A 25,718-nucleotide genomic window follows, 5' to 3' on the forward strand; every position below is an offset into this window, starting at 1 on the left:
GCGTATACCCGAAAGGGACAAAACAACAAAAGAAATCATACTTACGTAGGTACCTATAAAAGGTTATGTTTCATAATTTGCGTTTGCTACAACTGTTACACAGCAATGCACCATAAATGGCTTCTACACACTTTCAATACTAAATTTAAAACAGAAAACTAAATAAAAACATGTAATATTCGCAATAAATTACTATCACAGAGGTTTGTTGGGCACAAACTACAACGTGCCCAACAAAAAAGCTAAACTATGACAAAGACAAAAAACTGTGTTTACATCTCTATCACTCTTCAGAGCATTTCTATACACCTATCTTGCTCTGACAAGGTATTATTATTTTATAGCCAAAGGCTAAGTCAAGGCAGGCTTCGATATCACTGGCTGGCAGGTGTCACTATGTTAGTCTTATGATGTTAGTTCATTTTGACGCAGGTAGCTTAATGTAGTCAAATTTTTCTATGATTTTACGTTAAAATAGGTAGCCTAAAATTTGTCATATTATCGTCGATTCGGATTAAACCGAGAGTTCCCTCACTCTGGTTCACTCTGCCCCTAATCTTATGTGAACTGGGTGAACCGTACAGCCCGTAGATGGTGAGAAGTTATTTTTGGAGTTTTGCTCTTGTAATGAATTTGACAATGTATGGCAATATGGCAATGTATTATCAAAGTGTCAACATTATATTATCTGCGAATGACGTTGCCTGTGGCGGTGGCACAAGCGTTGCCATAAGGGTACCTACAAAATGTACGAAATTAATACTTTTTGGGTTATGTTCGTCAGGTGTAATATATAACTAGTTAATTATTATCATGTTTGCAAATAACTGATTTTACAATCTTTTTATCTTTTATAACTTTTAAATCTCTTTAGGGCTCAGAACACTGTGCTTTAGGGTTTCGTTAGTAGAAATTGCCGCACATCATCTGGCAATGCTGATACGAATGTCATTCTCATTTTGTCAGTTTCATGTCAGTTTTCATATTGGTCTGTGATCGGTAGGGCGATTGTCTAAAACCTGCATCAATCATTATTACAATCTCAATTGTTCTGATTGGCTGAATTTGTGCGATTCTTGTTGCAACAATGCATTGTGGCCAATAGTGAGCGAGCATTAACCAATCAGAGATGATTGCGATCGTGACATTGTAGCTGTCAAACAACCGCGGTAGAGCCACTGTAGGGCGATTGTCTAAAACCTGCATCAATCATTATTACAATCTCAATTGTTCTGATTGGCTGAATTTGTGCGATTCTTGTTGCAACAATGCATTGTAGCCAATAGTGAGCGAGCGTTAACCAATCAGAGATTATTGCGATCGTGACATTGTAGCTGTCATTCTCCCAAAATCGCGCACCAGTTTTGCAATTCAGCGCGGCATGTTTGGTTGTGTGTAATTATCGCGCCGCGAGTGGCAAATATTATTGTTACGAATAATAATTAAAATTAATCGTGCATTTTAAAAACAAAATTCAGCCTCTTAGATAGCCATCTTAATGAATGATTTAATGTCTGTGATATCTGGTGTTATTATGATTAAAATCATTATATTTTGTTTGTAAAAAATTAAGTTATCTTCAGTTCCATCAGTAGAGTTTTGTTGTTCCGTTCCATCATGACTCTAACCATGACGAGAAAAGTAAGCGAATGCCAAGCAGAGACTGTCCAGTTTATGCCCGTACAAAAAGTAAGTTGTCAAAAGAAAGTACATACTTTTATTTATTTCTGTAATAATTATGGTAAAGTTTTCAACACCTCTTTCACAACTTCACAAGAAGCTTTCTCTAAAAAAACATTTTTTTCAGTATCTTTTAGGATTAAGTAGGTACTTACTAAGATCTAATAGGCACATTATACAACTTTGATTTTTGTAATGGAATATAAATGATATTTATAAGTTTTAACTTAGTAGGTTGGTACTTATATAGGTACCTACTCAACGAGCCACGAGGTATTTAATATTTATCTAGAGATCTTAATGCTTGCGACTTCGTCCGCGTGGATTTATGTTTTTAAAAATCCAGTGGAAACTCTTTGGTTTTCCGGGATAAAAAGTAGCCTATGTTCTTCCCGTGATGCAAGTTATCTCTGTACCAAATTTCGTCAAAATCGGTTGAATGGATGGACCGGAAAAAGCTAGCAGACAGACAGACACACTTTCGCATTTATCTTTGTCTCTCCCTTGCAACCTGTTGGACATTTGTATGTTGAGTTTTTTTTTAATTTTTTTAAACTGTAAATAAATAGGTAATAAATAATATAAAAGACTTATATAAAGGGTGTCAGAGATATGCAAATTCAGTCTTGGAATTTTCCATTGGTCTTTATATGATGATGATAATGTTTTTCCTTTTTTTATTTAAACTAATCATCTACATAATCTATCTCAACTTGATTTTAAGTAGAAAAAAAAACAACAAAATGCCAGAATAAAAAAAACAAGCAATGTAAAGCTGTTTATCTGAGGTTCCACCAGCCCGAGTATCTATAGTAACGCTATGGTGGCGAAGGCTGTCATTAGTTGCTCAATAATTAGAACAATTTACAATTACATTGATAAATAATAAATAATTTATCACTATTTGTAATTGCTTTACAAGCACCAATTCACAAAGTTTTAATTAGCATTTTCATTACACCCTGTATATGAAACAAAACATTGACTTCAGTGATATTGTTTAAGCTGGAAGAGGACTGCATACAAGACAAAGAGTTTAGTTCAGGAAGTACACTGCTCAGGCGAGGCAAAAAACTAGAAGATAACAACAACCTCTTGAAAGAGGACTTAGAATACATAAACTTCAGAAGACTCCTCAAATATGAAGAAGCCCCAGAGTACTTGCAGCACAACCCATATATCAGAGACGGGTATAGAAAATTATTGCCAACCAGACTATGTTGGGAGAGGTAATAATTTGTTTTATTTTTGAACTAGCCTGCGACTTCATCCGCGTGGAATTAGGTTTTTAAAAATCCTGTGGGAACTCTTTGCCTTTCTGGGATAAAAAGTAGCATATGTCACTCTCCAGGTCTTTATCTATACCCATAAAAAAATCACGTCAATCCGTTGCACCGTTGCCACGTGATTGAAGGACAAACCAACCAACAAACACACTTTCGCATTTATAATAAAGGCACTGATTGTTAGTATGATTGATGATTTTAGCGTTTAAACTACCGTGAGTGATTTCCATTATAAATACTATCTGTCCCGGCTTACTCACGTGTGTAGTCGACGTTAGCCCGACTAGTTTCGAACCCATCCGGGCAGTCAAAACCGCGGCAAAACCGTCGACTACACGTGAGTAAGCCGGGACAGATAGTATTTATAATGATTGATGATGATGATTTTGTACACATTTGTTTTTTTTTGCTACCTATTAGAATCCTAGCTGATGCCCGGAACTCTTTGATTTTCCAGGATAAAAGCAAGCTATCAGCAGATAGATCTGTAGAATGATATAGCAATATCATTCTACAGATCTATCACAATTCGAACAAAACTTCGATTTTCAGGGTGTAAAAAGTAGCCATAATTATAGGATGCAAGCTATCTCTGTACCAAATAGATAATGCCCAAGACTCCTTTATGTGAAACTTATATTATAAATGCGAAAATGTGTCTGTCTGTCTGCTAGCCATTCATGGCCCAACCGTTCAACCGATTTTGACGAAATTTGGCACAGAGATAGCTTTCATCCCGGTGAAGGACATAGGCTACTTTTCATCCCGGAAAATCAAAGGGTTCCCACAGGATTTTTAAAAAACGAAATCCACGCGAATGAAGTCACGAGCATCACCTAGTTTTGACTGAACCTGTTGGAGCTCTAAGATATTCTGGGACAAAAGTAAAATCCGATGTCCATCAGCATGCAAGCTATCTCTGTAAGTACCAAATTTCACCAAAATCGTTAAAACGAATGAGCAGTGAAAAGCTAACAGACAGACACACTTTCAATCTATAATATTAGTATGGATTTACATGCAAAATTTCCTTGCAGCATTTTCTGGTGGACGAACGAGACGATGAACATTTGGACGCACATATTCGGCTTCTTCCTCCTGCTGTTCCTGACCATCAACGACCTTGTGATCATCAACATACACGCGACAGTCACCGACAAGACAGTCGCGGCTATATTGTTCTCCTGTTTTCTAGTAAGTGGTATTTCCTATTTGAAGTCCTCACGCGCTTTTCCTTACAAACCACACAAACGCATTAAGGTGATTACTGGTTTTCACTGGCCCCTAAGACACGGGATTTCCTAGTTTAGGGGTCAGGATTTCAGAAAGTTGATTACTGTACTGAGTTGTTTAAATAAATAAATATTATTATTATTATAAATATTAGCTTATATATAACTATAAGCTTTTTAACTCTTCACTAGCTGATGCCCGCGACTTCGTCCGCGTGGACATAGGTTTTAAAAATCCTGTGGAAACTCTTAAGTTTTCCGGAATAAAAAGTAGCCTAGTTTTTTTAAGATATATTTCATTTTTAGGGTTCCGTACCTAAAAAGGAAAAACGGAACCCTTATAGCATCACGAAGTCGCGAGATTAAGCTATAAGGTAAGCAGGTGCCTGCTTGTTTATGAATCATTATTTATTATTTAAAATTTCAAATCTTCATTCATGTGCGTCCGATTTAAGTATATAAGTATATAGAATATAGATAGATATTAAAAGTTTACGAGAGGTAGGTATCAGGCCATTAACCTCCATTGTGTACGATCGCAGTAAGGCACTTGAAAATAGCAGTTTATTAAAAAAAACAAAATAAAAAACTTCGGAAAGCACTATAAGTATGATAAAAAAAACACTATCATAAAAATAATAAATGTTCAAAGCTTTTCCGATTTGTTACAGGAAATTTATGAAATACGCAATTACGTATAATTTCTAGGAATTTTCTTAAGTCCTTGAATTTTTCGCCAATAAAGTGATTAAGTTAAGTAAACTAAGGTGTCTGGCAATGCATGACGTGATTTGTAATGGTTACTCTTAAAGATATAAAAAAATTAGACTTTAAGTATACTTTGACGTAAGATTTTTACACATTTTTAGGCACCTACCTACTCAACGACATATTGTGACGTTTTGTCGGTCTCAACGTCAGAGACAATGTTCTACAAAACCGCTATCTCTTTCTAATAATATCTGCCGGGCTTATAACTTCAAGATATTTACATATTATACCAATTATGTAATTGTGGTGAAAAAGCGAGTGGTTTAGGTCTAACCCGTCGCGTCGCTAAAGGCTATATACAGCTTGAATGCCTACATAATGTTGACTTACAAGTTACGAAATATGAGCACGGTACTTTAGACACCATTGGTCGACGCGGACGTCTCGAAAGCGAAGCCTCATGTCATATCCGACCCGCCTGTCTGCTTTAGTGAAAGTTCGGAATTTTGCGTTGCCGAAACACGGTAAAATAATTGACATTAATAATAAGTATTAACACACTAGCTTTAGCCCGCTCCTGCACCATATTTGAAAGTATTCCACGTAACCAAAGATAATATATACAAGTAAGATCGCTAACGTCATACATTCATTTAAAGCTTGCGTAAAACTCCTTTAAGTCGCCGGTACCTTGTAGGTCAACTCCTTATAGTGTGATGGCATTATTGTGCAAGCTAAAATGTGAGATGCGAATTTATTTAGTGCACTCTATCGAACAGCTGATGAAACTCAATTTTATTTAGAGCCAACTCAAATTTTACTCAAATAATAAACGAAATCCAAAATCACAGGCAATCATCAGAGGGTCCGGTATCAAGCGTAGGTCAGCAGTTTGGCATCATCAAAAATCCAGGAGCAAGTACAAGTAATCAGGTTAGCAGAATCTCGGAGTTCATATAGCAGAAACAATTCCCAAACGAAATAGGGAAAAGAAATAAAAGCACTCAGAAAATTGTAATACACCGTCAAATTCAACCGTCACCAATCCAAAGGCAAAATAATAATTTTATTTTCAAATAACAAGTCATTTTGTTACGCCATCTACTGGAATTTTGTAATACTACTTCAGCTATCCAAAGCAAAATGCTATGGATATCGTAAAGTTCAATGAGTCAATAATTAAAATTAAGAATTAGCTTTTTCCGATGGTGATGTTGTGAAAATTTTGTATTTTGTTACTAAATACAAATAAATTTGATGAACCAGACAAGTAAAATATGATATTTCGTCAAATCCATAAAAAATATATTTCATACGAACCAAGTGACGCCATCTAGTAATAGTTTTGAACTAGTTACAATTTTAAATAGAGAGTGAGCGATCTGTACTTGTTTAATATATTATCTTTGACGTAACGTAGATGCTGGATAATGTAGTCAGGAAATATTTAAGATACGTCTTCGTACCCGAAGAGACCAACAGAACCATATTACTAAGCCTCCGTTGTCTGTCCGCCTGTCTGTCTGTATGTCAGCGGGCTCTCAAGAACTGTAATAGGTAGGTATAGAGAGTTGAAACTTTCACAGAATATGTAATTCTATTATCGCTATAACAATAAATATTAAAAAAATCAAAATGGCCGCCAAGTAAGTTAAAAAGTGTTATCTAAATATGTAAAAAGAAACAGTAACTAACTGACTGTCTGACTGACTGTCTGACTGACTGTCTGACTGACTGACTGACTGACTGACTGATCTATCTAACTACTGGACAGAGTTTGAGCTGTGCGACGGATCGGGCTGAAATTTGGCATGCAGATAGCTATTATAACGCAGGCATCCGCTAAGAAAGGATTTTTGAAAATTCAACCCCTAAGGGGGTGAAATATGGGTTTGACATTTGTGTAGTCCACCCGGACGAAATCGCGAGCATAATAATATGATGGTACGAAACCCTTCGCTTGCGAGTCTAATTCGCACTTGACCGGTTTTTCAACTTTTTACTAACCTGGAGGTGCAGTAAGGACATTTTAAAACTGCTAGGTGTAGAAGATCAATGTCACCAGAAAGCCAAAGCTGAGGAAATATTTTACCTCATGAATGGGACCAGGCACAGTTGTCCTATACGCTATCACTACTCATATTATAAATGCTAAAGTGTTTGTTTCTTAGTTTTTGGTTTGTCCTTCAATCACGTTGCAACAGAGAACAGATCGACGTGATTTTTTGCATGGGTATATAGACTATAGTTAAAGACCTGGAGAGTGTCATAGGCAATTTTTTATTCCGGAAAATCAAAGAGTTCCTACGGTATTTTTAAAAACCTTAATCTACACGGATGACGTCGCGGGCATGAGCTAGTTTATATTATTTTTTCTTTACTTTTTAGTTTTGCTAGATTAGCGCGGTAAGAAGTCTGGATTGTGATTCGTGGCGCTAAACAGAAGTTTTGTTATTTATTATACTGTAGTTTATAGTAATAGCTAGGATAGGAAGGCAACAAAATAATTTAAATAAATTGTTTTTTTTAAATCGAGATAATGAAATAGTTTGGTTGGCCTTTTAAATGTCTTCCGTGTGCGTAAGTAAAAATAACAACGTCGCGAATTTGTTTACGTTCCGTAATTATGTGCATATTTATTTTACTGTAGAAAATCTGATTCATTTTTATAAGGTTAAAATTACAAAAAGTCCTTGCAATCCATTAATCATTTCTAGGCCTTTTAAAACCGCAGGTCTTCGCGCCTTAAGTAGATAGGTATGACGATTTTTTAAATTAATATTCAGATACAAATAAGCCCTTGCCTGCAATCTCACCTGGTGGTAAGAGATGATGCAATCTAAGATGTAAGCGGGCTAACATAGGGAGTATCTCAGTTTTTACTCAACTCATCCCCTTGGGTTTTTACATGGCATCGTACCGGAACGCTAAATCGCTTGGCGGCACGGCTTTTGTCGGTAGGGTGGTAACTAGCCACGGCTGAAGCCTCCCACCAGACAAAAACGAATACCTACTTCTTTACCGCAAAGTGCCGCGCAGAGGCAGCGCGACTGCAGCGTACTGATACGCGGGTGTAGCGCTGCAGTGGCGCGACAGTGACTTTGCGCCAAATTTGTAGGCTCCCTAAGTGAGTATTTTTGACCAAAGTTTTTATGGAAAAACATGTAGATTGTATTGTACAATCTATTATATGTTATGCCCGCAAAACTTATTAGTTATTACCATAAGCTTTCGATGTATGATTAGTCTACTATTTCCGAAAAACTAACTAAAATTTGAATTATCGCGGCTGGATCTATCAAACCACCTTAAACATTAGGTTTGTCTGTAACCTGTGCAGACTTTTCGTAAAATTCCCATGCCATTCCATTTCCATTAAAAAAAACCGGCCAAGTGCGAGTCAGGCTCGCGCAATGAGGGTTCCGTACCACAGTCGCATTTTTTCGACATTTTGCACGATAATTCAAAAACTATGATGCATAAAAATAAATAAAAATCTGTTTTAGAATGTACAAGTGAAGACCTTTCATATGATACCCCACTTGATATAGTCACTCACTTCGAAAGTTGAAAATACTAATTATTCGTTCATGACCACAATTTAATTTTTTTTGTGTGATCTAACCCTAAATTCACGGTTTTCAGATTTTTCCCCAAATGTCAGCTATAAGATCTACCTACCTGCCAAATTTCATGATTCTAGGTCAACGGGAAGTACCCTGTAGGTTTCTTGACAGACAGACGGACAGACAGACAGACAGACAGACAGACAGACAGACAGACAGACAACAAAGTGATCCTATAAGGGTTCCGTTTTTCCTTTTGAGGTACGGAACCCTAAAAATTGACTATTCAACATCCCATATAATTTATAGAAAGCTTTCTTTGTAGTAGCCGAATAGCACTAACTGTAGTTTTACAGTTACGAGGTTGATCATTCTCACCTGATAGTATACACGTGTCAATGACTTTCGTCAATGACTGTACCTGCTTTCACAGTTCACACCACTGAAGCGCTTACCATTGAGACTTTCACTATCAATGGGATGTACGGGCGGAAGATAAGCCTGCAATTTTGTTCATCACCTCAGAATCTGAAAATGTACCCAAGTATAAAAGGAAAAGGTGACTTACCGACTACTGACTGATCTATCAACGCACAGCTCAAACTACTAGACGGATCGGTCTGAAAGGCACGCAGATAGCTTTTATGATCGTAGTAGGCATCCGGTAAGAAAGGGTTTTTGAAAATTCACTCCCTAAGAGGGTAAAAATAGGGGTTTGAAATTTGTGTAGTCAACTTGACTGTCTTGCTAATGATTATGCATTGCTTAATATACGTGGTTTATACATGTTAAATTAAATGTATGACTGTAATGCGTATAAGCTGACTGACGACTGATGGGATGGGTCAATCCCTTCTACACTGACACCAACCTCTCCCTTTCCGCAGCGAACATTGTGTTGATGCAGTTCTTTCTTAAACTAATAATTCTGCTAATATTAAATCACTTAATTTATTCTTAATTCAATGTTTTGATATATTTTTTTGTTATATTTTTTCTATTTTAAGCTTCGGCTTATATCAGTCAAAGAATCGCGTCATTGAGCGTGCTTTATGTAAAGTCGTTTGTACTTCTACTTTCACTGTCAATGGTACGGTAACTATGAGATGCAATTGAAGTAGAACCTGTTTCTACACCTTTCTTATCCAGACAGAGCACGTCGTGTTGCAGGAAGATTACAATTTCAGTTATTCAATTATATTCATAGGATTCAATAAAACTCAAAATAGTGAAAACGCCTAATGTTTTAAAAAATAAGTAAAATAAAAGTGTCGGTGAACATCATGATTCATAAAAAACCGGCCAAGTGCGAGTCAGGCTCGCACACTGAGGGTTCCGTACTACAGTCGTATTTTTCGACATTTTGCACGATAATTCAAAAACTATGATGCATAAAAATAAATAAAAATCTGTTTTAGAATGCACAGGTAAAGCCCTTTCATATGATACCCCACTTTATATTATAGTTATCTTACTTCGAATATTGAAAATACTAATTATTAGTTCATGACCACAATTTAAGTTTTTTTGTGTGATCTAACCCTAAATTCACGGTTTTCAGATTTTTTCCCCTAAAGCCAGCTATAAAACCCACCTACCTGCCAAATTTCATGATTCTAGGTCAACGGGAAGTACCCTACCCTGTAAGGTTTCTTGACAGACAGACAGACAACAAAGTGATCCTATAAGGGTTCCGTTTTTCCTTTTGAGGTACAGAACCCTAAAAAGTAATTAAGCACGTTTATACCTATACCTAATTATACCTATTTAAATATTGAAGCCTAGTTACATCGTATTTTGTATCATATAAAACTCAACATCAATATTTTTTTAAATCATTGTATTTAACCATGTAATTAATATTAAAACTAGCAGCTTATCATCAAAAATAATTAAGCATCATCAGAAACAATTATGAATTTGTTTAATAATAACTTAATATCGACAATTTTAATCGACTGTGGAAACGGAAACGAAATCAACTCCTTAAACAAATTGATTTTGTCCTTCTAATCTAATCTAAGAATGTTATTTATTACCTACTTAGGTAATCTTTAGTAGGTATAATAAATCAGGATATTATGAAGTACTTACCTACTATTATAGTATAGGTAACTAATTTTGCACAGTTTCAAAGTGTGTAAAGGAAATAATGCTTTAGTAAATCTTTAATTATGTAGTACTAGTAAGTAATAAATGACAAAAATCTCGAAAAAAACCAAGATTTATGCTGTACCTATAAATCTTGTTTTTGCATTACGTTAGCGGTTAGCAGGTAATAAGTACATACCTACGTTGTATTTCAATAAACTTTAATTATAAAATAGCGAGGAAGCAAAGCAACTATAAAACAAGTGTGAGATGTAGCCTAGTTGCAATAGGAGTTTTATTCTATTCTACGCCCCCAAAACATTGACAACACAACAATAAACTTTTAAAAGTGCTTTTTTAATCGTCAAAAAAATTTACCACTTTTGTTCGGAATCACGGTAATGTTATCTATATAATATTACCGTGTCGGAATGCCATACTGTAATGCATAAACCCATTGTATAAAATCTGGGTTAGAATAATAAAAGACATGACTGAATACCGGAAAATGGTTGAAAAAGTTATATGTGCAGTTATAGGTACATGTTGTTATATCATTAAGTCATAAGTCATAACGCATATTTGTACTTCATGATCATAACACCTGGGTTTGGTTTCCGCAGATAATAATTATGTCTGTTGACAATTGGTGATTCTCCAAATATCTAATTAGAATAGTACTTAATACTTACATTATAAATTATAATCCTGGAAAATGATCCATAATACTTAGTACTATTTTATGGAAAATAAGTTTTTATATTATCAATAATTGTTTTTGTTATTTACTCTTATACGTACCATGGATAACTATTAAAATATTTGATTATTTACCTTTCGAGTTTCAGTAGCTAAAGGTATTAATTCTTATACCTATAGTAGGTTTAGGTATTCGTTAATCGAAAAAGAATTGACTTGTCGTCGGTAGCCACACGTCAAGTTTTTTGTAATAGGATTTGATTTAATTACCTTGAATATAAAAAAGGTCTATTGTTCGATTTAAAACATTCCAGTTTCAGGTGCGTGACAAAAAATATTCTATTCTACATTAATTAATTATCTTTAATACCAACATTGAACTTGAATAAATATTTTTGACCGCCTCTGCTTTTTATTTCCCCATGAAAAGACCCAAGAGACTAAAGGTACATTCTAATTGGAAATTAATTTAGAAAACTTTGTTTACAGTTTAGCTGATTTTATGAGACCTTATCCTTCACTAATTTGCGTTTATTAAATGCCTAGAAAAAGATAAAATAAGCAACAAGAAGGCTTAACTTCAAAAACTAGTGCGATATATGGAAATTTAAAAGTGAATATGTCCTCCATGGAAGGTTTCACATTTTTAATTGAACCGGTTAGCATACGCCGCGCGTACGTCACAGCAAATTGCTAACAGATGCTATGTCCACGTCCGTCACAATGAAAACATTCCCATGAATTCTATACTAACGCACGGTTAACGCATAGATTAAATCCTCAGTAACCGTAATTTGAAATATTAGATTACGTTATCATATCAGCTGTTGCTTTATACACTTGATTCGTTATTATAATTATCTTATAGAGCCTCAATAGCTCAACCGGTAAAGGAGTGGACTGAAAACCGAAAGGTCGCGACGGTTCAAACCCCGCCCGTTGCACTATTGTCGTACCTACTCCTAGCACAAGCGTGACGCTTAGTTGGAGAGGAAAGGGGAATATTAGTCATTTAACATGGCTAATATTCTTTAAAAAAAAAAAAAACTTCTTTTTTAAATATATTAAAGGAAAAGCTGATCGACTGACCGACTGACTGACTGATCTCTCAACGCACAGCTCAAACTACTGGACGGATCGGGCTGAAATTTGGCATGCAGATAGCTGTTATGACGTAGACATCTTCTAAGAAAAGATTTTTGAAAATTCAACCCCTAAAGGGGTAAAATAAGGGTTTCAAATTTGTGTTGTCCACGCGCACGAAGTCGCGGGCATAAGCTAGAAAAAGCTAAACAGAAAGTTAAACTCACTTTTTTTGTTAAACAAATGTAGGTAATGTAACTAACCTGACGAGGTCCTAAGAACCTCTACCCTATTTTTCCTTCGAATCTTTCCAAAGATTATGATATAAATTAATTCCCCTAAAGTGGCACGTGTATCGTATAGCAGTAAGACCGCTTGAAATGTTGCGTCCATAATAAACCAAGAACTTTTAGAGCGTCAGAAATCATGAGTTCATCAGGCCCAACGACTTTGTGCGTTGACGGTTGTGGGGTTTGCGTATTCGAGTATAAATACTTATTAAGCATTTGGTCGGACAAGACGAATACCCGTCCCTGCTCAATTCAAAGTGGCTGTTCACTTATAGAAACGGTTTGAACATGGTAGGATCAAGAGACTGCTCTCACAAGACATATCACATTAATAGAGTCAAATACAATCTTTCGGAAAACCGAAGTTCGTAGGATACATTGAATAATATTGTAAGAGTGAGTTCTCTAACCTTGAGATGAGATCACGTTGTCAAGACGTGTAGTTCCAACCAACTATCCCTTCGGGATAGTTGCTTGGAAGGATGGCATCATTTACTTGGAGAATGAAAAGTAAATGATGGTACATAGCCCCTCCGCGCCATGTACGGTGAGCTTCTGCCTTCCCTTGGTATCCTATGACACTAAGTCCATAAAATACCAACGAACAGTAGCCCCCCCCCCCCACAACGTCATCATTTGATAAACGGCGCAACGTATGCAAGCATACTTTAGAAAGAGGTGCGTGCCTCTTATGATCCCACGATGCAGCCATAGCTGATACAGCATTTTTAGAGTGGTGCTCTCCCACTACAGACCTGTTAATAGGTTTCAAGGAGAGTCAGACTCACTGCGGGAATATCCACAGGCCTTAACCCAACCTTCAATATTTATGTATTGGTATAATAATGTTGCATTTATATTGTGCGTGTATTCAGTAAACACCACAAGGTGGTTAAGCATTCCAACGAATGTCAGAGTACAAACAGTACAGCAGCATTACCTGCCCACTGTGATTGGTAGCTATTAAAGCATGCTAGAATCAACTCAGCAAAGGATTCACAAAGCCCGAGATACTAGGTTCTCCTTCATATAAGAATCACAAAGCATCAAAGGCACTGGGTCTCCTCTGCATAAGCGTCTTCCAACGCGCTCCAACGCATACCAGCAAATAATTCAAAAGTAAACACAGGATACCAGAACAAGACAAAACCAGAAATAGCCGTATGATCTGCCATCGCTAGCCAATCCTATTCTAGTTTCCAATGTAATTAAATCCTAAAGACGAGCCAGGCTCACTGCAGATTTAGTACATGGGCCTACAACTCAATTTAACATCCACTATACTTGAATGCAACCCCATTAACATACGTTCGCACTATGTGTGAACGCACGCCGATGTAATCACAAATTCAAACATAGCAAACTATTGTCAAGAATGAACAAGGCTCACCATGGCATCTACAGGCCTAATCCCTATCTAACATCTAACTGATAGTCAGACGCCAAACAGAGCCAGGCGCACTGCGATACAAACGCCGAAGCGAGGAGACTATATCCACAGGCCTAATCCCATCTCCAGCATTTATGTATCTTGTACTCAAAGTGGTCCCATTCTCAAATTAGTATTCTTTATTATAAACCTCGTGTGTCGCCCCAGCACATAAGTTACAATAAGTAAATTATATTTTCTATTTTCACATCGCCGTTTGAATAGAGCACGCTATGAGCGCCACTACGCAACGACGAGCGCGCACACTCACCGTCTCGACCGACGCGCGCGATGCCGCACGCAACGCTAGTTCAGCAATGAACGCTCCGAGCGCTATTACGCTCAGCGCGGCGCGCACTCAACGCCTCGACGCGACCCCGCGCATCGCTGTCTGTCTTCGCTCCCGATAACCCGTGCGGCGTATATCCTCGATTCCCAATGTTTGCCAACGTTATGCGTTAGGAGTTAAAATTGAAACTCTTAAAAGTGAACCTTTATATTCTTATGTGGAATACTTTACTGCTGATATGTACTAACCTAATTTCGATAAATTTATAGCAAAAATTTTGTACTATTTTGCATATTAAAATTTTATAATATTTTAGTATGCCAGTTGAGTATCGTTACAGTAACTCAATCTTTACCTAAAAACCCTTAGTTAGGGCTACAGCTACATTGAAAACCTACATGAAAAATCTCTAGATTCTATAGACAAGTGAATATAGCCAATATCTATAGATAAGTGAACGTAGCCAATAGGTACGTTGATATGCCAGTCAATCAGTTTCTTCAAAATTTGTATAATTTTTATTTAATAAGACTTGTGTAATAAGATGAGTATATTTGTTTCCAGGTGTGCATGGCTCTGTCGGCGTTATACCACACGTTCTCGTGTCGATCCGAGCACGACTACAACACGTTCCTCATGTACGATCTCTTCGGCATCGCGCTGTCCCTGCTCGCGATATACACTTCCGGTGTGTACTACGCGTTCTGGTGCCACCATGTAAGTTACTTGCGTTTACTTCAATATTTTGCAATTTTATATTACCGATTGTTGTAATATGCTATAAATAATTTATTTTGACGATTTAGTACCGTAACAAATATGTGTGACAGAACTTTTTATAAAATAATATTGTGAAATGTAAGTTTTTTTTTAAATAATGTGGTTTAGTCATTATAATTATTATTAAAACGACTACATGACCAAATGCTTAGTTAATACCATATTTATTAATGATAATTTTAATGATATTAGCCACTGATAAATCTAATAATCCTTTATAGGGCCAAGATAAATTTGCCCTTTATTAATGCCAAGTAAAATAAAATAATTTGAAATCGTTTCTGTTATACTTAGAATATATCTAATCACTTCGCTAAAGTAAGTGAGTAAAAAATGTTAATTGTATTTAATTGTCTACATACGTTTGTAAATTTTTGGCATGAATTGACTCCGAATGACTTTTCTGTTATTTATTTCTAAAAGTAGGTACGAAAAGGTTATTGAAATTGAACAGTCAAGATTACTAATTAGTAATTTTGTCACAAACATTAATGAAAGTATAAGTCCCGCAAATTGCTATTGCGCTGGAACCATGTCTCATTAACATCGAAATGACGTAATTTTCACGTAAGCCGAAATAAATATATATCTACCATCAGCTCGAAACTTCAGTCTAGTGCTAACGTCACTAAAATGGTGGCCACGCTCATTAGCAATTTGCGGGACTAATACTACTAATAACTACCTACCTGAGTAATTCTTTTTCGGATCTCATACTTTCATTATACTTAACTTTTACAAACAGAATGTGTAATGATGATTGGTTGATAACCGTAATAAAATACCTAACATCGGATGAGATGTGGAGATAATGGCTGGTCTACAGTTTAACGTGATCTCCGGAGCATACAGAGAAAGTGGGTATACCTACTGGTTTGATAGGTAGATATCTACGTAAGCTGTGATAGCCTAGTGGTTAGGACGTCCGCCTTCTAATCGGAGGTCGGGGGTTCGGTCCCAGGCACGCACCTCTAACTTTTCGGAGTTATGTCCGTTTTACGATTTGATGGTACAGATCCCTTCGTGTGCGAGTCCGACTCGCACTTGATCGGTTTTAGGGTTTCGTACCCAAAGGGTAAAATGGGACCCTATTTACGATATTTTTAACCGACTTCAAAAAAAGGAGGAGGTTCTCAATTCGTCGGATTTTTTTTTTTTATGTATGTTCCCCGATTACTCAAAAACGCCTGGACCGATTTTGAAAATTCTTTTTTTGTTTGAAAGGGTATACTTCAAAGTTGGTCCCATTTCAATTTGGTGAAGATCTGATGAACATCTTCGAAGATAGATACTGGAACTCTTCAACGGATAAGAGTAAATTGCTCGCGATCAGTGTAATAGCTTAGTAAACAGTAGATTTTTAACCAGTCATAGCATAATTCCATGGGGCCACTAAAAATTGTGAAATAAATTTTTTTTACAAAAAAAATAAAAACCGACTTCGTTACATAAACACTAAAAATTTAAAAATAATTTAATTTATTACCGAATATATTATGTATACAAGAGTTAATATAGTTCCATAATAATATTTTTTGGGGTCGGTGCCAATGAGGTGCCATTGTGGAGTCCCATAAAAATATGAAGTCTAGACGATTCGCGCAGCTAAAGCTAATTGGCACCGGCACCAAAAAGTATTATTATGGAACTATATTAACTCTTGTATACATAATATATTCGGTAATAAATTAAATTATTTTTAAATTTTTAGTGTTTATGTAACGAAGTCGGTTTTTATTTTTTTTGTGTCATATCAAGCGAATCGATATTTCGTTTAGCGAAGCATAGCGCGTAGCCGAGTTCAATTGTGTAGCATGGCGTAATTACATGTTTTCTATACTCACACGTTGGACTAAACTTGACTTAGATTTCACCTTTTGCTACATTATTAAAATAAAGTAAGTGTGTACAATGTGGAATACATTGTTTAGCCTCATACTTATTAGGTACTTAGATTACTATGAAAAGATTCAATTTTTTTTTCTAATTAGGTAGGTAGGTATACATACTTAAATATAAAGTTTGTTAGTGTTCTAAAATAACAATAATAATTATTAAGAATGCACATAGGTACACATTATACATAATAGATAATTAAAATAAGAACAGCATTTACTCACACTTTACAGTCTACATTTCGCTTTAGTGTTCGTGGTTTACTTAGGCACTTGATAATATATAGCAAGTAGGTACATCGTGCATGCCTGCATGCCTGAGAGTTCTCCATAATGTTCTCAAAGGTGTGTGAAGTTAGACTATGGCCAAAAACCCTGCTCACTCTGAGAGGAGACCCGCGCTCTGTAGTGAGCCGGTGATGGGTTGATCATGATGATGATGATGAGGTACATCGTGCGCGCAGATGACTTCTAGACAATGTATACTTGAAGTCATTGCGCTGAAGCCATCTTCTTACTACCTTTTACATGACTTATATTACCAATTTTCATTAGAAGTCTTCACAGCGAGCGCTTGTGGCGCTTGAAATATTTAAGTCCCGTACATTATGTTTCTATTGTAAATCATCATTTATCTATTAACCATAATACTTATATCAGATAAAATTACGATAACCAAGATTTCAAAAAAAAAATACCACGAAGAAGTGACCATTCTCGACTAAATCACCGGTTTCTATTCTATGAAATTGTCAACCTTTATAAAATAACCTACATAACATTATCTTACCTTAATTTCTGTATGGTCTTTAAAAAATCATATTGGTGTCATTTTAAATTCACGCAGGCTGCACGCAAGTAAAAGTTTAATCATGGTTCCGCCAGTGAAAGGCAAATCTCTCCAATCTTTCATCTCTACTTTGGCACATTACATTTGCAGCTTTTGTACTTGTGAAAATTAGGGTTTATTAGCATGTTATAGCCTATTTTCATTGGTCGATAGAAGCGGGCGATTTTTAAAACGCATAGCCTAAGAATAGGATTTGTAAATTTGGAACGATTGTCATTGGTACGAGTATAATCTATCTCCATTCCAAATTTCATTCATCCAAACATCCACACTTTCACATTTATAATATTAGTAGGATAAAATCACAAATTCTGTAATAGTCAATGTCATTGGCATACCTATCTCATAATATTATCTATTCCCTATTCCTTTTAACTCAAGGGCGGATCCAAGGGGGGGGTCACGGGGGTCATGACCCCCCCCCTGGGCTGCGTCCAGGACCTAGGTGGACCACTAATTAAAATTGTTAAACATAATGTTTTTTATATACCTAGATTTTATGTAAGTTCCTTCAATACTTAATCAATTTAATATAATATTTTGTATGATGGCAAAAACATTATGTTCTTGCGAACAAACGCATCCAAAATTTGAATTTTACCGCGCCACCGCTACCTTTCATCGAGATGTCACATTTCGTGTGTCGTTCTTCAATTATTGAAGAACATCACACGGCACTTGCCCAGGGCCCACGATCGATTGGGGCCCAGTAGTCCCTGCCAGATCACCAAACTATAACAGACCAACCGATATTTTAATACCCAAAAACATGTTTATTTCGATAAAATCAACGGTCAAAAAAGCCATCTCAAACAAAGGACCGTAGAGATTGTTAAATAGTCTTATATCCGATCTTTATTGCCTTTACGCAAATGATAGAATATTTCATTCTTTTTCACACTTTTTAAAAAATTCCCGACAGTAAAAACCTCTAAAAGTAAAAAATAATATGTATTATATACCTATAATGTATTGGTCGGATTGCTCCTTTACGTTCATTATTTATAGTAAAGTTTTTATTATCCAAGCGCTCGTTGCATCTGGGGACCCCTAAAGATAATAGAACTATTCTTTATACAACAGATGACTTTATAGTTTTTAGTACAAAAATTTTGGCATTTATCTATATCGTAATACAATATTTCTGACATTTATCTTTTCTTTTTTGTAAATAATGTCATAAATTTTGCGCTCGCTTCGCTCGCACGTACGGTTCACTACGATTATAAATCCCTTCCGAGATGCAAGCTATCACTGAGTAGTACCTACCTACCTACATTTGGCCGTGAAAAAGTACCTAACGAGATGATAGACAGACAGAAAATTTCGCGCTCGCTTCGCTCGCGCTTTTGCTCTGTATTAGTTGTTGCCCGCCCGCAACCTTGTCCGCATTGATTTAGGTTTTCAAAAAACCATAGGAACTCTTTGATTTTCCGCATAAAAAGTGTATGCAGGTTTCCGGGACGAAAGCTTTCTCTGTGTAGTACCTGGTCAAAAAGATAGACCGTCAAATGGTAACAGATAAGTAGATAGACACGCTACCTTATGATTTTTTCGTAAATATATGAAAAATTTCGCGCTCCCTTCGCTCGCGCTTTTACTTTATATTGGTTAATGCCCGCAACTTCGTCCACATAGATTTAGTTTTTTAAAATTTCCGTGAGAACCCTTTAATTTTCCGGGATAAAAAGCCGTTTCCGAGTGTAAACTATCTCTGAATAGTACCAAATTTTGATTTAGAATATGGACTTTGAAAAGGTAACAGAAAGGTAAAACATTCGCATTTATAATACGTCTTGAACGTGACTTATCTGCTTTCTTTGCCTATTCCAAGAAAATAGTACCTACTCTGTCAAGATCATAGGGGCCCCGTTATTCTAATGTGCCCAGGGCCTCCAATAGGTTAAAGACGGCCCTGCGTGCGGGTGTGCGGGGCGTCCCCCCCCAACCCCCGCTCGTCATACCCCGATTACCAACTCGACCTGTCGCAAGAGGTCGAGATGTTGTGACTTGACCACGACTATGTGACCCCCCCCTGGCACCAAAGCTGGATCCGCCCTTGAACTAACTACTACCGAGTCGAGCGGTCGGCCGTTTATCGATTCATCCGGCCGAATGTTGACTGTTGAGTAACATTGCGTTACCAGTGGCAGTTACCACTATACCTTACGAGTTACGCCATTGACCTTCGTGATGCATGTTCTACCAACACCTTTGTGTAAAGTTGTAATTTTAATAGAATATGTCTCACTTGAACCCAGTAGATGGGAAGACGTCATCGTGAAAGTTGCGGGTAAGGCTTGTACGCTGGCCAGAGATAGGTGTTCATCATCATCAGCATCATTATCAACCGATAGACGTTCACTGCTGGACATAGGTCTCTTGTAGATCGGTCTAGTGACTACTGCGCGAGGTGCGCACAGTTGATTAGTTATACAAATGTTACAATTTTGTAATAGGCAGCTGAGATTAACATTGGGGCCGATTCACTTGTACACAATCTCTAAACTAAACTAAATTAACAGGTCTAAATCTAGTGCTATCCTTTTCCGTAAGCAATATTATGACAGGGATAGCAATCGATTTAGACGTGTCATTTTAGTTTAGTTTAGATATTGTGTACAAAGGAATTAGCCACAGTGTCTTGCAACTAGATAGGTAGCACATCGTATGTAATAGGTATAGTGCATTCAAAATAAACTGGCGTGTTTCCACTTGATACCTTCATTAAATTAACAATAACAATAGAATTAAGTCGTGGCGGGTGAATTCAAAAATATCAACACTATGAGGTTGAACCGGCTCCTTTAAAAATGAATGGGCTCTATGAGTGTTTGGTTTATTACCCCTATTGATTACGTGGCATGTTGAATGTAATCCTATTGTTATTGCTAATGACGGTCTCATGTGGAAACACGCCTGTTTATTTTGAATGCACTATACCTATACGTTTATTTTATTCTACATAAAAGGTAATTGAGATTGTAACAATATAAAAATAATAAGAGTCTTTTGAAATGTGATTACTCACTACACTTCCTTAAGATAAATAAGTAAGTAAGTAGGTAGGTAGGCACCTATTATTATTTCTTTAATATTAAAAATAAAAATCTTAAGTAACTAGGAGGAAACTTAAAAAAATATATTTGTAAATGACATTATTTAATTTACCTACCTACTAAAAATAAAGTTCCTCCGCCAAGTTTGTCTGTCAGTTAATGTTTGCGCTAAACTCAAAAACTACTGAATGGATTTTCATATAGTTTTCACGAAATGTATAAGTGAGTACCTACCTAGACGGATTCTTCGATAAGGTTTAAGTGTATAATTTATAGGTAACTAAAGATTTAGTGTAGCTGTACATTAGCCGAACTATGATGATGTCGTTTTCGAATAGCGCAATTTTAGCTGACCAAAAGGTTAAAATTTCGCTACTTGAAAGCTATAATGGCCGCTTAAAAACCTTTATATGTATAACTGTTCAACTGTATAATATATTTTTAATTAACTTATAGTGCCCGAGTAACCAGCCTATCTAAGTAGGTAGGTACTCTACCTGATACCTCTATAACAATCTATAGAGGTAGAGTGAGTGTACTTCAGTACCCTTAATATAAATGCGAAAGTGTTGGTTTGTTGGTTTATTGGTTTGTTGATTTGTTGGTTTGTCCTTCAATCACGTCGCAACGGTGCAACAGATTGATTTTTTGCATGGGTATAATAGACCTGGAGAGTGACATAGGCCAATTTTTATCGCGAAAAATCAAAGAGTTCGCACGGGATTTCAAAAACCTAATTCCACACGAACGAAGTCGCGGCCATCAGCTAGTCTAAATATATAAAACGAAAAGGTGACTGACTGACTGGCTGACTGACTGATCTATCAACGCACAGCTCAAACTACTGGACGGATCGGGCTGAAATTTGGCATGCAGATAGCTATTATGACGTAGGTATCCGCTAAGAAAGGATTTTTTTTAATTTAACCCCTAAAGGGGTGAAATAGGGGTTTGAAATTTGTGCAGTCCACGCGGACAAAGTCGCGAGCATAAACTAGTACCTCTATAAATTGTTATCCATACAAACAACTTATCGGTAGCTGCATCAGTAACATCATACAATCGCATTTATATGACGCGCAGTAACGCAATAGTGGCAAGGTCCCGAGCAAAATGATCCATTGTCGGCCACTTCGCAGCCATTGATTGCTTGTATTGCAATTTGCAATACGAGAACGCATCCGCAGTTTTATGTGCGTGTTGTTGGAAAATTGACATCCACCTCAAGAACAAAGAATAAGTTAGCAAGTTCGTACTTATACTTATAGTATGCGACAGTTTGAGAATACTTAGAGGTGCGTGCTCGGGATCAAATCCTCGACCTACCGAAAAGGTGGCCGTCTTACCCACTAGTCTATGATGGCTCTTCGTAAAATAGAGTAGCGTGAAGTATTATATAATTAAGATTACCTACCTATAAGTACGCGACAGGTCAAGATGGCAATCGGGGTGGGGACGCCCCGCACACCCGCACATCCCCCGTGCTAACCCGCTGTGGAATAGCGCGGGTGACCTGCGGGTGTGCGGGGCGTCTCCCCGCCTCATACCCCCGATCGCCATCTCGACCTGTCACGTACTTTAGCACGTTAAACCGTTGTGCGGTTCGATCTTTGTAAAAATAACTGTAAAAAGTAAAAACCTACGATTCGAAATCAAGTTCTCTTTAGTAGAGTTGTACGTGGAAAGACCCAGGTCTTCAGAAACGCATCGCATTATCATCCCAATAAAACTCCTATCATTATGTAATTTAAAAGGAAAGGGGCCACGACCCTCCGCAATGAGGATTACGATGTAGTGAAAGAGAGGTCATTGTCATCGGTGTCTCAACGCTAAACTAATATAATACGTATAGTCCCTACAAAATTAAAACTTACTCGCCATTTTACCTCTGTGTCCAACTGCCATGTCAAAAATACAGATCACAGCTTCAACTGAAATCGTACTTTTGACATGACAGTTGACACATAAAGTTAAAATGGCGAGTGAGAACTTAAAATTTATGTATTAGGTATAGATACGTCTACTGCTGCCCTGATTGTAATTTAAAACCGGAAAATGCTTGAGAAAAAGAGAGAAGACTCAAGGTTTTTACTCTTTATTTCCAGGAATGGAAGACGTTCTACATGATATCAGTGACGCTGATCTTCGCCGTGGCGATGGTGCTGCAGATTCCGCGTCTGCAGGTGCCATACCTCGTGAAGATGTGCGTGTTCATAGGCTGGGCGGCGTACGGCGTGCTGCCCACGCTGCACTGGACCTATGTGATGGGGGGCTTCGATAACCCCATGGTGCAGGTTAGTCATACCTCGTGAATATCTGCGTGTTCATAGGCTAAACTCCATTTTGAAACAGAACTAGAACTTTTATTTCATAATAGAAATACATTAGCCGACAAGAAATATTGTACATCGACCTTTAGAAAGAGGTAGCAGTTTCGGAGACCGTTGTCTCTGTCGTTGAAACCGACAAAACGTCACATAGGTATGAGTGACAGAGACAACGCTCTACGAAGCCGAAATGTCTTTCTAAAGGTCGATGTAAAATATTTTTTGCCGGCTACTGTACCTTTTGTAATGGTCCCGTTAACGCATTCATTTCATGTTCTAATATCTAATCTTATCTTTTTGTTTCAGATATTCTTCCCTAGAGTTATAGGGATGTATGTCATCAGCGGGACCGCATTTGCGATTTACGCCTTCAAGGTATATAATATTTTAATTTTATAAATGATGCTTTTAATGTGCAGGCACACGTCGTTTACCGGTTGATTCCGTTAAAACAGAGTCCATCTGAAGTAAACAGATCGGTTCTATCAGTACGCTTAGTATAAGATTTTAAGTCTAGCCAACGTTGATAGTATTTGAGAGTCGAAACACAATAACGTCAAAGTAAAATGGATCGTAAGTTCCTTGAATTAAAGTCAAAAATTCAATACCACCGATTTTAATTTCGCAACGTTTCCGCTTGGAGCGCTGGCATATTGTGTAGACATTCATAGCATTCCGATGTATAGACAAACTTGAGCTTTAAAACAAGGCAGGTTAAGATCCAGTTTACTATAACGCTGAAGTGTTTCGACACTCGAATACTATCAACGTTGGTAAGACATAAAATCTCGTACTAAGCATGCAGAAGACAACACAATGGCGACGCGTCTCTCTTGTTGGCGCGTCGCCGTTGTGTTGCCTTTCGCGCTAAAAATTCTTTGAAGTTTCCATTTCAATAGCTTGGTCACTTCTGTTACATTCACTGCCGTTATATTGTTTTATTTCAATACTAGCTTATGCTCGCGACTTCGTCCGCGTGGACTACACAAATTTCAAACCCCTATTTCACCCCCATAGGAGTTGAAATTTCAAAAATCCTTTCTTAGCGGATGCCTACGTCATAATAGCTATCTGTATGCCAAATTTTAGCCCGATCCGTCTAGTAGTTTGAGCTGTGCGTTGATAGATCAGTCAGTCAGTCAGTCACCTTTTCCTTTTATATATTTAGATTTGTTCCCACTCGAGCTCTTTACCTCGTTAGTTAGGAACAAGATCTTCAAAACCATTTCGCTCGTTCCAGATACCAGAGCGCTGGTTCCCTGGCAAGGTGGACTACATCGGGCACTCGCACCAGTGGTGGCACGTTCTGGTGCTGGGCGCGCTGTACTACTGGCACAACTCCGCCATGATCTACGTGCAGTACCGCATGAACCACGGCTGCGCCAACACCATGCGGATATTCTAACTGTGAGCTTGCGCCAAAAGACATTAAACGTGCGAATGTTTGGCAGCTCGTCGTATGTGAATCTCATAACTTGTTTTGTTGAATTTCTGTTCGCACTATAAGAATTGATCGATTTCAAGATTTGTATCTAGGTATGTCAAAGGCTATGAAATGTCAAACAAGAATGAGAAAGAAAACGTTCCTGTATCTACCTTTATTACTCTATCTACGAATAATCCCTAAGGTCTAAGGAATAAAGCAATGGTGCCAACATGACGGCAGGGGACAAGTTGTAGTGAACGGTCTGTGTCATGACATGTGTAGAGTTTAAGTCTTGAATTTCATCTGTATTGATGGTCTTAGTGCAGTGGCGACAAGGCTCTTTTGGCGCGTGGCGAAAATCGGAACTAACGTTGCCATCAAGTATCCCCTTTCTTCGTTTGTTCTTGTTTGAAAAGTCTAAGCCTTTGTTCTACAACTATGCCCCCTGTCAATGTCATTCAAGTGCCAAAAGAGCCTTGTCGTACTGTATTTCAAATACTAGCTAGATAGATAATATTATAATACTCTTAAAACCTGGTCAGAATCTAGAACAATCCAGTCTTCGTGTTGGACTTAGTAAAGTTAATGGATTTAAATTCAACTTCCGAATCATTCAAAGGCCATGTAAAAGTTCGGTCCGGAATATTGCTTTTCTTTTGTTAGCGTTAAGTCTTTAGGGTCTCAGGGTTGCCTCTTTTTTTGTTACAAGGTTAATATGCTATGAAAATTTTAGATTTTCGCTTCGATTCATTGTCAATGTGAATAGACTCTCAGAGGAAGATATATCGAGTGCACTCTGACTTGACTTAAGATTCAGTTAAAACATGACAGAATAATGCCAACGCTGTCTCGTTCTTACAGTACCGAGTCTAAGCAAAGTAAAAGTGTGCGGGATATGCGCGGGTGACGTACGGGTGTGCGGGGCGTCCCCCACCTCTTACCCCGATTGCTATTTTGTCCTGTCGCTACTATACAAGAATCAGGATTCTAAAGCGATAGATATAAATAAATATACCATTGTCCTA

At 37.2% G+C, this 25,718-nt stretch overlaps 1 protein-coding gene across 1 annotated transcript; it reads left to right on the top strand.

Annotated features, from left to right (window-relative positions):
* The first annotated feature begins 1,367 nt into the window (after nucleotides 1-1,367).
* Nucleotides 1,368-25,718, top strand: LOC117984390 (progestin and adipoQ receptor family member 3). Its single transcript, XM_034971017.2, has 7 exons — nucleotides 1,368-1,689; nucleotides 2,686-2,909; nucleotides 4,004-4,160; nucleotides 14,921-15,073; nucleotides 23,046-23,234; nucleotides 23,574-23,642; nucleotides 24,508-25,718. Exons 1-7 carry the CDS (start codon nucleotides 1,618-1,620, stop codon nucleotides 24,670-24,672), a joined length of 1,029 nt encoding a protein of 342 aa, XP_034826908.1. The 5' UTR covers nucleotides 1,368-1,617; the 3' UTR covers nucleotides 24,673-25,718.

The sequence above is a fragment of the Maniola hyperantus genome, chromosome 8 (genome assembly GCF_902806685.2).
Source record: "Maniola hyperantus chromosome 8, iAphHyp1.2, whole genome shotgun sequence".
NCBI lineage: Eukaryota > Metazoa > Arthropoda > Insecta > Lepidoptera > Nymphalidae > Maniola > Maniola hyperantus.

Bases quoted from the DNA above. Each gene is read 5' to 3' on its own strand.
- LOC117984390 (XM_034971017.2), top strand. From the start codon at position 1,618: ATGACTCTAACCATGACGAGAAAAGTAAGCGAATGCCAAGCAGAGACT. The intron at 2,910-4,003 runs GTAATAATTTGT...ATTTCCTTGCAG, and splicing joins ACCAGACTATGTTGGGAGAG to CATTTTCTGGTGGACGAACG. The intron at 23,643-24,507 runs GTATATAATATT...CGCTCGTTCCAG, and splicing joins TTGCGATTTACGCCTTCAAG to ATACCAGAGCGCTGGTTCCC.